The sequence below is a fragment of the Mus caroli genome, chromosome 4, assembly GCF_900094665.2.
Source record: "Mus caroli chromosome 4, CAROLI_EIJ_v1.1, whole genome shotgun sequence".
Lineage (NCBI taxonomy): Eukaryota > Metazoa > Chordata > Mammalia > Rodentia > Muridae > Mus > Mus caroli.
The window spans coordinates 51,411,167-51,428,714 of record NC_034573.1 but is presented as its reverse complement, the minus strand read 5'-3'; the positions used below and the strand labels follow the sequence as shown (position 1 = coordinate 51,428,714).

Genomic DNA, 17,548 nt, shown 5'->3' with positions numbered 1-17,548 from the left:
ATCCATTTGCCTAAGAATTTCATAAATTCATTGTTTTTAATAGCTGAGTAGTACTCCATTGTGTAAATGTACCACATTTTCTGTATCCATTCCTCTGAGGGACATTTGGATTGTTTCCAGCTTCTGGCTATTATAAATAAGGCTGCTATGAACATAGTGGAGCATGTGTCCTTATTACAAGTTGGAATGTCTTCTGGGTATATGCCCAGGAGAGGTATTGCTGGATCTTCCAGTAGTACTGTGTCCAATTTTCTAAGGAACCGCCAGACTGATTTCTAGAGTGGTTTTACCAGCTTACAAGCAGAGAAAAATTAGATTCATGTCCTTAAAACCACATCCAGAATCTGGAACATGTAACTGGAAAATGACTTATTGAAGACATTAAATATCACTTATCCGTTTTTTTTTTTAAAGCTAGAGTACAGTTTCTGCTAAGGATTGTTTCGAGAAATGTCTTTATGTTTCCAGTAAGACATCTGGCAAACAGCCACTGCGCACTGTGCCTTTTGAAGGTTCTCAGTGTAAAAAAAAAAAAAGAAAGTCATACAAACTACCCTAAAACACAAGAGGAGATTTGCCTTCTTCGAGAACACAATGTGTGTGCTTGCATCAGACAGGAAGAGCCAGGGTTCTTCTTTTGTTTTATAGTCACCAAAAATCTCAGGTTTACTTCTGCTGCTCCAGTTCTGTGACCCCCAGCTTACCACTGTGTCTCCAGCATTTCCAGACAGACATCCCCACACTGGGTCATCCTAGGCTTCTACTCTTTTCCTTGTCCTTTCTTGCTCATGTCATTTTTAGCATATAAACATCATAAATTAAATAAAACCTTTTATAAAGAAATAAAACACATAACGCCATCTATCATGCCCTGGGGCCATGGTACTTAGTAATCCTTCCCTGGCTGCAAGAAGTTTCCTATAAGAAGTTGGTTGGCAATTATACATGGGCTGGACTTAGGCCTTCCCACACACAGATGTGCAGCTTGGCCCTCATGTGGGTCCCAAACAACTGGAGGAGGGGCTATCCCAAAAGCTGTTGCCTGCCTGTTAGATATGTTCTTCGAGCTGGGCTGCCTTGTCTGGCCTCAGTGGGAGAGGATGCACCTAGTCTCACAGAAGACTTGATTGCCAGGGTAGGGGGATACCTAGGGGCCCCCACCTACTCAGAAGAGAAGGGGAGGAGAGGATAGGGAAAAGGATTGTGGGAGGTGGTGACCAGGAAGGGATGTAAAGTGAATAAGTAATAATAACAATAATAATCATGATAGTAATAATTAACTGAACATGGGGGGGAGTGGAGTTGGTTGGCAGGGATGCAATATAAGAAATGGCTGTCATGGGGTGGAGAGATGGCTCAGTCAGAAAATTTGTCACACAGGCACATAGACCTGAATTTGAACCCCAAAATTCACATATGAAAAGCCAGGTGTGACAGGGTGTGTTTGAAATACCAATGCTGGAGAGACAGAGGCAGGGGGATCCTGAGAACTGCTGCCAGCAAGGATAGCCTAGTCAGTGGGTTCCATACCATGTGAGAGACGCTACCTCAAAAAAAAGGGTAGCTAGCACATGAGGGGTGACTTCTCACCTCTACATACGCCTGTAAAAACGTGTATACACACACACACACACATACCGCACGCACGCACACACACACACACGTACAGCGAACTACAGGTAATATGTTGGGTTGCTGTTCCTTTCTGCTATATTCCGTAGTGTTTGCATCTAAGCCTTAGATTCTAAGGAATATCAATCAGGTTCCAAGAAGATTTACCTTGGTAAATAAGTTCCCTCCTGTGATATCTTGTAGGTGGAGTACTCAAGACCTTCCCTAGTTTCTGTAACCAGAATACCATGATTGTAGCACTCTATTGTACATGCACTAGGCCCCCTTTATCCAAAAAGGATTCATTCCAAGACCACCAGCAGATGCTCAAAACCACAGACACTAGAATGAGCCTATATATATTATAACATGGAGAGGTTGCCCTATTCATTCTTACTGTAGATCTTGGAAACTTACATAATGTTTTCATTCCTTAGTAAGTAAAGAATGTTTACCTTTTCATGTAAAATAGGTCTTTTACGGCTTCTCCTTGGCCACCAATCATTATCTTACAGTTTGGGGTTATTATTAAGTAAAATCAAGGGTTACTGGAACATATGCACGTTGGTCTGATGATGAGGCGACTGAGTTCCTAATGGGCGGATGGAAGGAACCATCCATCTACTTCTTAAGCATGAGATGTCATCATGCTTCTCACAGTGGCATGTAATTTCAGGCTTTTCACTTACTTCAGGAATCTTCTATGTAATGTTTTCAGATCATGGTTACCTAGGAAACTAAGAGCATAGAAAGTTAAACTATATACCATCATATATTTTGAATATATATATATTATATATATATATATAGAGAGAGAGAGAGAGAGAGAGAGAGATCATAAATTTGATTTATGGACCATCCTAAAAATCCACTAAAAGCTATAAACTCTCTTTAGAAAAACTGAATATATATATACATATATATATGTATATGTATGTATATGTATATATGCATATACTCATATATGTAGATGATACTAAGGGACTAAGGGACCCCCCATGCCTCTAAGATTGAACAATGGCTCCATTATACTAATAATTTTGGTTTCATGGTAGGCAGATGTCTACAGAGTGTAGGAAAGGAGACAAAACAAAGAATTAGCAAATCTAGGCCAACTGCTTATGCCTGGGCCAACAAGCAACTTAATTGCAACTTCCATCTCTTGCCTTAGAGTAAAATAGTTTCCCAAAGCATTAAGTAGCATCACTAGTAAGAGCAATGGAAAATGGGCATGTATATGCTAATAAACAAATCATTCATGCATAATTAATTCCTAACAGAAGAAACCATTTGCTGGACTCTCACATTAAGTAGGAGGAAGCTTTGGCCCAGATGTCTGCAAACTGTAGGGCTCCTGTTAACATCATGGAAGCCATTTCCAACAAGCATCTGCCATAAGATAAATCTGATATAGAGACAAAAAGCATCCTTTATCATTTGCTAGAAAGAGGACAGACTGCAATAGGACTCACAAACAGTGGCCTCAAGGCCAGGAAGAGATAATAATGCCCGATGCATCAGATGAAGCAGGAAGAAATGAGGAAGGGCACATGTCTGAAGAATCCTTCCCAAATACTTGTATTCAACTACTTCAAAAATAAATAGTGCTTGGCCTTCTCTCCAGAGAGTGCTAGCAACTGTCTCACTGTCCCAGGAATTAGGCAACTATTGTTTGGTGTTACTGAGAGCTTTAGGAATGCAATAAGCCATCCTAAGGTTCATTTTCTTTTGTTATTTTGTGCACTTTAGCATTTTACCTGCATGTATGTCTGCATTAGGAGTATCAGATCCCCTGGAGCTGGAATTGAAGATGGTTGTGAGCTGCCATGTGAGTGCTGGGAATTGAACCATTGCTCTCTGGGACTTAAACCTGGGGCCTCTGGAAGAGCAGCCAGTGCTCTTAACTGCTGAGCCATCTCTCCAGCCCCCTCATTTTCCTTCCTTGTGAGATGAACACTACCACATTTATCTTTGAAATTTTGTCTTGAAATTTTTCAATAAATGTACAGAAAGTTCAAAGCACTGGACTTGATGCAGACCTTCTAATAGGATTGCTATAGCTGATTTGAAGGCTATGGCTTACTGCTGAGATAGTTAACAATATAGCTAGCTGTGTCTTTCTCCCTACAAAGTTATAAATAAAACAGACTTTTAAAAATAAAGTATAGGAGAGGCCATTGGAATATCCACAACTTCTGCTTACACTAAGTCTCCATCACTTGCTTACACAGTAAATTCCATCCTGCTACCAACAGCAGCAGACAAAGGGCAGTTCTACCTAGGGGGTTCTTTAGATGTTGGTCAGCCCCAAGAGCATCCGATACTCTTGTCAGAATTGTCTGGCCTTAGTTTTCAGAGTCTGAAAAGTAAGCAAGATGGAAGGAGAGTTAGCAACGGTGCGCTAGCTTTAAGCTCTGTTTAGCAATTCCTAGTACCACTGCTAAGGATCCCAAGGTTGTCTTAGCAACTGAGAGGCTGGTATGTTTCTCTTCTCCAGCTCCAGGATTAGGCAGATACGAGTCACCCTCTGACCATGCTTTTATTTAATGTTCAACATTTTGATCATTGAGGAGTTTGCACTGTTTTGTTTTGGTTTTTTTTTTTAACTTTTTTTGACTCATTTATTTATATATTTTGTGCATATGGGCACTTTGCTTGTACATCTGCACTGCAGAAGACGGCATCAGACAGTTGTGAGCTGCCATGTGGGTGCTGGGAATTGAACTTAGGACCTTCAGAAGAGCAGTGAGTGCTCTTAACCACCGAGCCATCTCTCCAGCCCTTGTATTGATTTTGAATAGTTAATTTTCATTCATAGTGAATTTATAAATGCCATTTATCTTGATTACTGAGGGTTTCCCCACCCTTTATATTTTTTACCCAGCCCTGTTCATCTCCTCTGAGTTTTCAATTGTCAGGCTGCAACAGTGTTTCATTTGGTGATTTACGAGAAACGAGAAGCCTCAGAAACAAGTTGTACTCAAAGTTAAGATATACTGCATCAAAGAATACAGAATAAAAGCAACTGGGAAACAACACCCATGACTGTGCTCTAGAAAGACCTTTTGATGGCCTGTCCTGTTAGAGGACACGGATGTGTATATTTTGTTTCCAACAGTGATCTTCACACAAGTACCAAAAGATCCTTCTGTTTAGTGATACCCTCTTAAGCTCAAGGACTGAGGCAGGCTCAATAGTAGTGAGAATGTTTCTCACATACACATCTTGCTACATAACCATTGCTATGTAAACCTAGAGGCACACTGCCAGTTTGGGTGTTTAGACAAAGCAACTCAACATGAGAAGTGTGGCCACATCCATTCCCCAGTCCAAAGCAATCAATCACCAACATCATACTTGGAGATCCACAGTCCTGGGAGTTGATGGAGCAGTTCAAGGGTTGTTGATCTGTGAGAAATGAGAAGACTTGGGAACAAGTTGAACTCAGAGTTAAGATTTATTGCATTAAAGAATATGGAATAAAAGCAACCAGGAAACAAAATAGTCATTAGTGGACTCTGGAAAGCTCTGTGGATGGGCTCTCTTGTTAGGGAACACAGATTGCTCCAGAGCCATGCAAGGCTCAAGCAACCAGGCGTTCACTCTTGTCTCACAGGAGTCATGCAGATAACCAAATAAGACCCTCATCATGAGTATTTGTGCTGCTAAGTGGCTCTCATAGAAGTTCATGGCTGGGACCCCTGGGCACAATGATCCTTGAAGTCTAGTCATTGAGAATGAATGGCCTGCAGGCCTGTCCAAATTTTCAGAAGGCCCTGCTGCTTTGCATAATTCTCATGGCCTAAAACTGAGGACAGAGTGGTGGTGACTCTTCACCTGTCTGAGGAAGGGAAAATTGGCTCACTTTTCCCAGAATGTGAAGGATGGGGGGCGGGGGAGTATGGCTGTGCCTTTTATCAGAGCACCCCAAAAAATGAGAGGATAGAAGGAAGCTTATCCATTCATCTAGGCTTAAAAGACACTCACTATGCACTTTGGTGGGTAAGAATGGGAGTGGAGATAAGCCAAAGCTTGTAGAAACCCAACCCTGGGCATCTGAACACATTTTCCCAATGGCATCATGAGGATGGGAATGTACCATTAAGGAGAATAACCCTGGAAGCTAAGTTTACCACAAAGAACAAAGACCTATTTCTCCTTTCCAGTGATGGGCAGAAGTTCATCTCTGCTGGCCACAGTCCATTTCCTATTCTCAATGTGGCTTAAGATGGATTCTGACAATATCACACCACATCCCCTTCAGTGGTAAGCCATACTGTATTGAGGACCCAGCCCTGCTTCATGTGTCTGCTAAACAGAATCAGCTGATGGCACAGAAAAAGAATTCATATGCTCCAGCTAAAGGTGACCCTTTACCAGATCATGTCACAGCAGAGCAGAGCCATGCCGGCTTCTTTACATGACTCAGTGTCTGCTTTTGCGTTTCCACAGCAAATTTGACAATCCTACCCAGCTCCAAATGAGCACTATCTGAAAAAAAGCTGGTTACTACCACAGAAAAAGAAAGGGACTTTTGCTATTGTCTGTGTTGCTGATGCTCAAAACGTAGGACACGGAAGCAGCTTCAGGAAAATACAAGTAAATTAGTGTTTTGTTGTCTCTCAGTTAGAGCAAGTTCAAAGGTACCATCTGATAAAGATAAGTGGTAGGGATGTGAGTCAGCTACCGCTCTTTGCCCTTATCTTGAAATTGAGTGCATCTCTGCCAGGTGCCTTCTGGATATATTAGCGCAACTCCTCCAAAGATTTTAATTGAACTCCTCCCATTGCCAAGGTCTGCCGGGGGTGTAAGAAAGTCAACAGGGTTCAGATCTGTGCTCACGATGTAAGTGGTTCTGGAGAGATAAGTGGAATGGGGTTAGAGGAAGGCATTGGATAGAATCAACAGCAATTCCTGCTGTCCCCTCCTCTCAGGTGAGGCAGCCTTTAACACTTCTATCGTTGAACTTACCTCTTCCATCCTATTTGCACTATCTTTTAAAGTGAGGATGTAGTCTCCTTTTTATTCATGCCGTTATAAATTATGACATTGTATGACAAACATCTCTATAGTCGTCCTCCAAGACAGTCTTGTGTTGGTTGGTGGTTCCTGCTGTTTTGTTTATGGCTGTGCTGTCCCTGGTACTTGGGGGGTTGCTAGTGTTCTAAGTACAAATGTCTGGGAAGTTGATGAGCTCCATCTGAATCATGCAGCTGGTCCAAACACAACATCTGTGTTCGCTCAACCAAAACTGTAAACTGTACACCAACTGGCTAAGGCCAGTTTATTATAATTATCCTAAGCATGCATTATTAGTCTAATTTTGACTCTGAGATGTCCACTTGTCAGGAAGAGACCACTGTCTCCAAGCATTTTGCATTTTCCTAGACTTCGAGAAATGTCAGAATGTCTTCCACACAAAAGAAATACTGCCTCTGGTTAGACCTATGTAATAGGAGAATCAGGAAAGAGTCGTTTTATTATTCTATTTGTGTGTGTTTCAAAATGTCCATAATGAAAGTTTGGCCATTTTAATAATGTTGAACTTGGGTAGTTCTTTAGTCCTGCAAAGCCTCTCTCCTCCTATTGGCCTCAAAAATTAGGATCTTCTCTTTTTTTTATTGCAGTTATGTCTAATGTGCTGCAGCAGTGCATGAAGAATGGCCTAGCTAGGTGTGGTGGCATACCTGTAATTCTATCACTTGGTTGACAGAGGAAGGAGAATTGCAAATTCAAGGCTAGCCTGGGATGCATAGTGAGACTCTATTTCAAAGCAGAAGGGTGAGGGGGGTGCAGAAAACTTTAAATAAAGGCAGCATTAAGAGGACTGTAACCTCATTCCCTGATGCTTCCCATTGAAGCCTTTGAGACACAACATAGCACCATGGCATCAGATTAAAAAGAAGATTGGTCAGAATTCACAAGCCATTAGTAGCTGAATTAACATATATGTGGATTCTGCATTCTTGCATATAACCAACAACAGATCAGAAATATCTGAAAAGAAATATACTGAAAATGTGCAAACTTCCCTTTCTTGTTATTATTCTTGAAACAATACAGGGTAACAGCTCTTTATACAGCATTTATATTGCACTGGTTGTTATAGAGACTCTAGGTGATTAAAGGTTTATGAGACAACAGGCCTGGGTTCTAGGCAAGCACTTTGGAGCATCAGTTCATCGCCCCCCTAGTCCCCAGCAATATCCCAGGACAGCTGCACAGCTCTCATTAGCAAGGCCACCTGTGACATGAGCTCTGATCAGTGGCCTTCCCCCATTTATTTCATCTGCTTACGAAGTTCCCAGATGCAAAGCCCATGACACGGGGATGCACAAATGCAATGTCTGTCTTTGGTTGACTAGACAGAGACGATGGTGCTGAGGATGCGGCTTGATGGTAGAGCTCCTGCCTCCCATGTGTGACGCCCATGTGTGAAGGCCCTCAGGAAGGAAGGAAGGAAGGAAGGAAAGGAAGGAAGGAAAGGAAGGAAGGAAGGAAGGAAGGAAGGAAGGAAGGAAGGAAGGAAGGAAGGAAAAGGAAAGGCTGGCAAGAAAGCAGGAAGCAGGATGTCTAGTTTCTTCCCTACTGCTATGATAAATGACCCTGACAAAATCAACTTAGGAGAGAAACAATTCGTTTCCACTTACAATTCAAGGTATGGTCTATCATAGCAGGGAGATTGAGGCAGCAACAAGAGCTGGCCACACCCCATCTGCACCCAGGACAAGAGAAGAGTAGGTGAGTGTGTGCTGCTTGCGTCTCTTTCTTCACTCATACAGTCCAAGAGCCCAGCTAACGGTGCCCTCTCCAGTGAATGGGTCTTCCCAGCTCAACTGGTGGAATCAAGATAATCCTCACAGGCATGCTCACAAGCCCATCTCCAAGTGATTCTAAATTCTGTCAAGTTGACAGTTATCACTAATTATTAGAGAGAGGGGGAGAGAGAGAGAGAGAGAGAGAGAAAGAAAGAACTTAATTCCTGAAATTTAATACCACCCAGAGTCTTGAATTCATATTTCAATGACCAAAAATAACCGCTAATAAAAGCTAATTTATGTGAGAGTTCCACCAAACTGGACACTAGAAATATGATGAAAAATATAGTCTCTGTCCTTGAGCTATTTGTCAGACTAATGACAAAATTAATTGCATCATAGTGGAAAGTTCAGAACTCTATAGGACGGTGAAGAAAATGTCTCAGAAGGCTTCGTGAAATGGCCATCATCGGGAGGGATGGGACTAGATGGGGAGAAGCAGAGAGTTATAGCATAGCATGGGTATGTATCTGCAGTCATTTCCATGGTTATGCAACAATAGCATGAAATTATTGTTAGCACATGAGCTCCTAAGGGAGTTTGTCTGTTTTGTTCACAATGGTCTAGCTCACTGGAGACATGTGAGTATCCTTAACCCAAACATCCAAATTCCGAAATGTTCCAAACTCTGATGCTTTTTTGTACCAGCGTGATGCTGTAAGAATGCTGTTTCAAGGTACACAGACTTACTCTTAAGTAAAACAATTAGAAAGCATTGCACAACATTCCTGCCTTACTTACCCTTAATTGTCAACTTGACACAGGCTAGAGTCATCTTTGACTCAGTTGAGTCAAATTGAGGAACTGCCTAAGCCAGGTTGGTCTGTGTGGGCATGCCTGTGAGAGACTGTTTTGATTATTGACTGATGTAGGAGTAACCAGCCCACCACTGGTGGTACCATTCCCCAGGCAGTGGTCCTCGGCTGTTTAACGCTAGCTAAGCATGAACCAGGGAGTGATCCAGAGATTGACTCAAGAAGCATCATTCCTCCATGGTTCCGGGTTCCAGGTTCTTGTCTTGGGTTCCTGCCTGACTCCTCAGTGACATGTTGTGACCTGGAAGTAGTGAGGTGAAATGAACCCAAACCTCCTCTAAGTTGTCGTTGGTAAGAGTGCTTTATCATAACACCATAAAGGAAACAAGAGCAGATGTCAGACTGCGTATAGGTGATACATGTGAAACACAAGCAAATTCCAAGCTAGAGTTGAGTCTCATTCCCAAATTACCTCCTTATTTATTTTTAAATATTTCAAGATCTGAAATGCTTGTAGCCAAGTGCTTCAAATGAGGTCCTCAATCTGTGTGTCTTAAGTAAGCGAGTGAATTCTTTCTGAGTCCCTAGAGTTCAGAGTTTATGTGAGGAGCTGTGGCGAGGTGGAGGAGACAAAACTGAGACATCATTAGAAGACTGGATTCTGTGGTGAGGAAGGAAACACTGAAGAAGCTTGGAAAGAATCTCATAAGCACATTTGTGATTTTGGAATTCGTGGGAGCAGGGGAGATGCATAAAAAGGCACAAATTGAACACAGAGGAAGTTATGTGATCATTGCTATCGTCCATGTTAAGGGAAGCAATGGTAATGTCACTTAAAGCCACCAGAATGGCTGACATGCAAAGACTGATGATACCAAGTGTTGTCATGACGTGGAGCAACTAGAATGTTCATCCTTTGTATGAACAGTTAGTTTCTGGGGTTTCGGATGTAGCTCGATTGGTAGAAAGCTTGCCGAGCTAGCTCTGCATTCGTACCCGGCCTGTTATAGATTGAGTGTGGTTATGCATAGAGCAATTCACAGTCATGCTTGGGGAGACAGAGACAGAGAAACGAAGGACTTCTACTAAAGTCTAATCTTATAATGCCATCCTTTAGGTATGCAACAAGAATGAATTCCTGTTGCCCCCAACAAATACGTAGACAACAATGTTCCCAGCAGCATCAGTCCCCACAGCCCAAGTTATGTTACACTCACTCAAAGGAATACTAGAACACTTACAGACTGCTGGTCAACCTACCATGAGCATGATACTGAGCAAAGGAAGTCAGACATAAAACAGAGTCATTCGAATTCTACTTGTAAAGTTCACAAATATGCAAAGGCAATTCATTGTGACGAACACAGAACTGAAGTTGCTTTTGAGCATAGATGTGAGAGGGTGGTCATGGTGTTGGGGTGTGGTTATACAATATGATTCTCTCATAATAATACTCTAAGCTTTTTACTTTAAAGTTACTTTTGAAATTCTATCTCATGTGATAACAGTGGGTGACAGTCCCCTGTGGTAAATTCAATGTATCTCTAGAAAGATGTCAGACGCCACATGGTTCTTATTGCTCCTGGCTATTCTTGCTACCTGTAGAGTGGGAATCATAACCCCGTAATCATGCAAATCATCGAGAGAGAGAGAGAGATCTGTGCCCCACTTCTTGCACCCCATAACTTGTACCATCCCACTATGAGACACAGCTTTTCCCAGTAAGAGAATTCTTTCTAGAGAGGGCCCCCCAACCTCTCTTTTTGAGTTCTCCCTGCCCTTTGAAGTAGGAAGTAGACTGACATAAGCAGAGACAACATGATCCACTGAGCATGCCTCCAAAGAGATGAGAGAAATATCTTCTAATAGAGCCCTGGGAGTCCAGAGGATCATCTAAAATTAATTACATGGCGGTGATTATGAGAGTAGACACCATCTCTTGTCTGTGGATGCTCTTTACCTCAGATGGTCTCACTCTTACCTCCAACTGTATCTGACTCCCATGTAGCAAAAGAAAAGATAAAGACTTAGGAAGACCTTGGACATAAAGTCCAAAAGAAGGTTAAGTGGGAGCCACTGTTCTTGAATAGGAATGCTTGCTCCCATGGGAAAAGCAGAGACTGAAGTAGAATCCAAAACCTCCCACAGCCTGCATTCCTGATTGTGAAACTCCCTTCATGCCCCAGAGCCACCTTCCAGACCATTAGGAAGAACAAGGTCTAGGGTAACCTAGGCTGACCTCACACTCTCTGTGAAGGTCATGGTTAACTTGAACTTCTGATCCTCCCACCTTCTTTACTTCCTGAATGCTGGCATTACAGGTGCACACCTCCACAGCTGGTTTATGAGGTGCTGGGGATCAAACCTAGAACTTTGTGTATGCTAGGCAGACATTTTGCAAACTGAGATGCTCCTAGCCCTGAAAAAAAGACCCACTGGCAGATTCCTTCTGCTGCCTTCCTCCCCTGGCCAGAAGCCAGGGGAATTATTTATAGGGAGGTGAATAATACACACCAGTAACTCAGATCAGTCATGAAATTCTGCACCCACACATAGGTCACTCTATTCTCAAGACTCAAAAGAGCACTGTGCTGTCTCAGAAGTGGACCGAAGAGCAAGATGGTGAGTGAAACGAGCCCAAGATGGAAGTGATCCACACCCAGTTTATATTCAAGGAGTTATCGAAATGGCAGACACAGAGGGGATGCTTCTGAATGGGGGAGCAGGCACTCGAGGTGTGGGCACAGTCACTTCTCCGCAGCACACTGAGCACAGAGCTTTGTCCTGGAATTTCCCAGCCCCTACTTCAAATTCCTAACACATTCCTGGCTTCAAAACCTGCTTCCCAGAAGCTCACGTCTTTGTCTAATCCTGATCTCAGTTTACTTACATTCTTCCCTTGACCCAAACGACTAATAAATACACTTAGGATTGGCATGGTAGTGGCTTGAGAGGGTAGGTTGACATCCTTGTTTTACTAAGTGTAATGTGCTTACTTGTATGTGTCCATGTGAGTGTTTGTGGGTACCCGTGGAAGCCAGAGAACAACTTCAGCACGGTTCCTCGAGAATCATTGATCTCCGTGGTTTGAGGTATCTCATTGGCTTAGAGATCACCAAGTAATCTCGATTGGCTGTCCATTAAGACCCAGGAATCCAACCATCCCTACCTCCCAGCTCAAGGATTGCCATCACACAAAGTCCATCACATCTCGCTTTTTTAGTTGGATTCTAGGGAATCAAACTTAATCATGCATGCTTGTGTACCAAGCACTTTAGCTGAGCTATTCCCCAATCCGAACGTTAAGAGAGCTGTTTAAAAGACATTCCAACGGAGCATGCTTCCCATATGCCTGTAATCCTAGCACTTCGTGGTTGGAGGCAGGGGAATCAGGACTTTACAGTCAGACTTGACTACCTAAAACCTGTCTCAAAAAGAGAAAGATAGAGAGTCCATTGTTTCATGTACTACTAAAATATACCACAATTAAAATATACCATCCACTATAAAGTGTACCCTGAGTTGGAGTTGGAGAAAATGTGCAAAACATGCACTTGAGTCTAGGCAGAAGGCACAAAAATATTTTGAGTTTTGGAAAATTGTATTTGTAATTTAACTAGCCCTTGATGCATATATAATAAGCTCTAATTTCAAGGGTTGAACTTCTTCCTCTCCAGCACTGTTGTATGTTTTCAGTCATACATTAAGAAGAATTATAGAGACCTGGAGAAAAATATTCATATCACCCACTTGCAAGAGTCATGCTTTGTCTATGGCCATATCACCTGAGTGCACCTGATCTCACTACAAATAATTAAGAGTCATGAATTCAATCTGTTTAGTGTATACTTATACTTGAAGTGTCCTAAGAAAATTATGGAAGTGGGGAACAATTTTACAATCGGGGACACGAAACTCCTTGAAACTTTGATGTTTGAAATATTTTTTGTGCCTTTGTGTATTTGAAACAGATTTTTGAATGTCATGGAGCTGATGCTAAACAACTGGAAAAGAAGATTCAAGAGCTAATGTAAACGGCCACCCAAATCTACCTGTGACATTTCCTAAAGCAGCAGCTAATGCTCTGTGTCTTGCATGCCCTGCGAGCTGTTCTCCTCTCTCCTGACGTTCTGTCGGAAGAACGCAGCATTACAGGACCATGCTTGACAACCTTGCTGGAGCAGAATTGTGTTACTTCCGTTCTTCTTAGTCAGCCGTGCTCTCGGCATGTTCCTTGGGTGAATGTTGTTGTTTGTGTTTGTTTGTTTGTTTGCTTGTTTGTTTGTTTTGGGGGGGCTTTGTGACCTTCTCAACGGAGCCTATTTGAAGCTAAGTAAGAGCAGGTCACTAAGATTTTCCAGAGATAGGCAAAGACACAGTTGTCCACATGATCAAAGAACTTGGCTATCCTTAGGTATGCCACTGTTGGGGAGGGGGGTGCTTTGTTTTGTCCTGTTTTGTCCTGTTTTGTTCTGTTTTGTTCGGGGTCTGTCTTAGCTAGGGTTTCCATTGCTGTGATGAGGGCACCATCACCAAGGCAGCTCTTAGAAAGGACGACATTTAATTGGGACAGGCTTCGGAGGTTCAGTCCATTATCATTATAGCTGGAAGGATGGTGGTATACAGACGTGTATGGTGCTAGAGAAGGTGCTAGGAGTTCTACATCTTCATCCAAAGACAGTAGAAGGACACTGTCTCACTGGCAGTTAGAAGGAGGGTCTCAAAGCCCACGCCCACAGTGACACACTTCCTCCAATAGGGCCACACCTACTCCAACAAAGCCAAACCTTCTAATAGTGCCACTCCCCAGGCCAAGCAAATTCAAACCACCACAAGGTCCGAGAATCAAGGCCAAGGCCTCTTGCTATTGAACTTTACCCACACCCTGGGAGGTACTATTTTGTCCCAGTTTGCTTTCTGTTGTATAATAAAACACCAAGACAACATTGGAGCACACAGTCCTAAATGGGATGCCCTCATCAAACCCTTCCCCAGGGATCTATGTGGAAGATGGACAGCTCCAAGGAAACAGACCAGACACAATAGGACTGACTGGGGCACCTATACACCTACAGACCCTATAACAGCACACACATGACCTGCACATGTTCACGCCAGATGAGATCCCAGCACTAAGAGGGGAAAGTGGATACAGGCTCCGATCCCTGAGAAGCTATCTGCAATTTATATCCACTGGCAAGGGAAAAATCAGTTTTCATTAATTGGCATTTTAACCACATTTCATGGCAGGTTCTGTGTCCAGGAGTAGTTGACTAACAAGAAACTAACCCAATGGTATTTGTGTAGACTTTTTTTTTTTTAATATATCATTTTGCTTTGTTTTGGCTTTGTTTCTTGTTTTGTTTTGTTTTGTCTTTTCTTATTGGTCTTTTGATTGCTATTTTGATTTTCACTCTTTGTGGGGTTTGTGGGAGGGGTGTTGTGTATGTTTCTTATGGAGTTTTAGGGGGATTGTTTGTTTGTGTTTTTGTTTGTTTTAAAGAGACTGTCCCTGGTCTCTCAGGCATCTCACATTCCCTACATGCGAACAGGAGTAGGCAAGAGCCTAGTTTTCTCCCTTGCTTTTCCAACCTGGCCTTTAACGTTAGAACAGAACACATCCCAGAGCCCAAAAGTTCTTATTACTGCAGACAAAGGGCTGCTCCTTCTCACCCTCAGCAGCTAAGGTGTTGGTGTGACTTCTCTTGCCTAAAAGAAGGAAGTAGTGTGCCTTTCGACTGCAAATGAAAGAGAAAGAAATATAACTTGGTTTTTGCCTTCCATATTATCCATTGCCAAGCGGTGAGTTTACTATTTTTAAATTAATTTTTTAGGAGCTGAAGAGATGGCTCAGTGGTTAAGAGCACTGACTGCTCTTCTGTAGGTCCTGAGTTCAAATCTCAGCAACCACATGGTGGCTCACAACCATCCATAATGAGTTCTGACTCCCTCTTCTGGAGTGTCTGAAGACAGCTACAGTGTACTTACATATTATAAATAAATAAATCTTTAAATTAATTTTTATTTACCACTACTATCATCTTCCAAAAATACAATTCAATGTGTGGGGCCAGCATTTTCTTACAAAGAAAAGGATCAAGGCCTGTCTACTGTCATGCTGTGAGCATTTCAGGAAGCTTACTTAGTCATTTGTAAGAAACATCATCAAATCTATTTCTTTTTTTTTCATGATACACTTTTGTTCCTTTCTGTTTTTTATTATGTATTATCTTTATTTACATTTTAAATGTTATCCCCTTTCCTAGTTTCCCCTCCGAAAATCCCTTATTCCCTTCCCCAAACCCCCTTCCCAGCCCTGCTCCCCAACCTACCCACTCCTGCTTCCTGGTCCCAGCATTTCCCTATACTGGGGCATAGAATCTTCACAAGACCTCTCCTCCCATTGATGGCCAACTAGGCCATCCTCTGCTACATATGCAGCTAGAGACATAAGTCCCACCATGTGTTTTCTTTGCTTGGTAGTTTAGTCCCAGGGAGCTCTGGGGTTACTGGTTAGTTCATATTGTTCCTCCTATAGGGCTGCAAACCCCTTCAGCTCCTTGGGTACTTTCTCTAGCTCCTCCATTGGGGACCCTGTGCTCCAGCCAATGAATGACTGTGAGCATCCACTTCTATATATGCCAGGAACTGGCAGAGTCTCTCAGGATACAGCTATACCAGGCTCCTGTCAGCAAGCTCTTGTTGGCATCTGCAATAGTGTCTGGGTTTGGATGGATCCCCAGGTGGGGCAGTCTCTGGATGGTCATTACTTCAGTCTCTGCTCTGAACTTTGTCTCTGCAATATCTTCTGTCTAAGAAGGATGGACGTATCCACACTTTGGTCTTCCTTCTTCTTGAGTTTCATGTGTTTTGCAAATTGTATCTTGCATATTCTGAGTTTCTGGGATAATATACACTTATCAGTGAGTGCATATCATGTGTGTTCTTTTGTAATTGGGTTACCTCACTCAGGATAATATCCTCCAGATCCATCCATTTGCCTAAGAATATCATAAATTCATTGTTTTTAATAGCTGAGTAGTACTCCATTGTGTAAGTGTACCACATTTTCTATATCCATTCCTCTATTGAGGGACATGTGAGTTCTTTCCAGCTTCTGGCTATTATAAATAAGGCTGCTATGAACATAGTAGAGCATGTGTCCTTATTACAAGTTGGAATGTCTTCTGGGTATATGCCGAGGAGTGGTATTGCTGGATCTTCCGGTAGTACTATGTCCAATTTTCTAAGGAACTGTCAAACTCATTTCCAGAGTGGTTGTATAAGCTTGCAATCCCACCAGCAATGTAGGAGTGTTCCTCTTTCTCCACCTCCTCGCCAGCATCTTCTCTCACCTGAATTTTTGATCTTTGCCATTCTTACTGGTGTGAGGTGGAATCTCAGGGTTGGTTTGATTTGCATTTCCCTGATGATTAAGGATGTTGGACTTTTTTTAGGTGCTTCTCAGCCATTCAGTATTCCTCCATTGAGAATTCTTTGTTTAGCTCTGAACCCCATTTTTATAGGGTTATTTGGTTTTCTGGAATCCAACTTCTTGAGTTCTTTACATATATTGGATATTAGCCCCCTATCTGATTTAGGATAGGTAAAGATCCTTTCTAATCTGTTGGTGTCCTTTGCCTTACAGAAGCTTTACAATTTTATGAGGTCCCATTTGTCAATTCTTGATCTTACAGCACAAGCCATTGCTGTTCTCCTTAGCAATTTTTCCCCTGTGCCCATATCTTCAAGGCTCTTCCCCACTTTCTCCTCTATAAGTTCCAGTGTCTCTGGTTTTATGTGGAATTCCTTGATCCACTTAGACTTGAGTTTTGTACAAGGAGATGAGAATGGATCAATTCGCATTCTTCTACATGCTAACCGCCAGTTGAGCCAGCACCATTTGTTGAAAATGCTGTCCTTTTTCCACTGGATGGTTTTAGTTTCTTTGTCAAAGATCAAGTGACCATAGGTGTGTGGGTTCATTTCTGGATCTTCAATTCTATTCCATTGATCTACCTGTCTGTTGCTGTACCAGTACCATGCAGTTTTTATCACAATTGCTCTGTAGTACAGCTTGAGGTCAGGGATGGTGATTCCACCAGAGGTTCTTTTATTGTTGAGAATAGTTTTTGCTATCCTAGGTTTTTTGTTATTTCAGATGTATTTGTAAATTGCCCTTTCTAACTCTGTGAAGAGTTGAGTTGGAATTTTTATGGGGATTGCATTGAATCTGTAGCAAATCTATTTATTATTGTGGAGTCAAGCCTGATGAGCTGAGTCTAGAAGGCAATGGAAGAGAACCTTATCTGGTAATTCGTGATGATCTCAATGAGAAGATCTGGAACCAGAAGCCTCAGCATA

General features: G+C 42.3%; 1 protein-coding gene across 3 annotated transcripts in view; it reads left to right on the top strand.

The window, feature by feature from the left end:
• The window catches only part of LOC110293525 (thioredoxin domain-containing protein 8), a 24,486-nt gene extending 11,132 nt beyond the window's left edge, over positions 1 to 13,354 (top strand). The window contains exons 4-5 of one of the 3 annotated variants that reach the window (XM_021161373.1): positions 11,741 to 11,806; positions 13,156 to 13,354. In XM_021161373.1, the coding sequence (XP_021017032.1) occupies positions 11,741 to 11,806; positions 13,156 to 13,218 (129 nt within the window). In that variant the 3' untranslated portion in view covers positions 13,219 to 13,354. The remainder of the gene's footprint in view (positions 1 to 11,740; positions 11,807 to 13,155) is intronic. The other 2 variants (XM_021161371.2, XM_021161372.1) reach the window with 2 other exon arrangements.
• Positions 13,355 to 17,548: the final 4,194 nt, after the last annotated feature.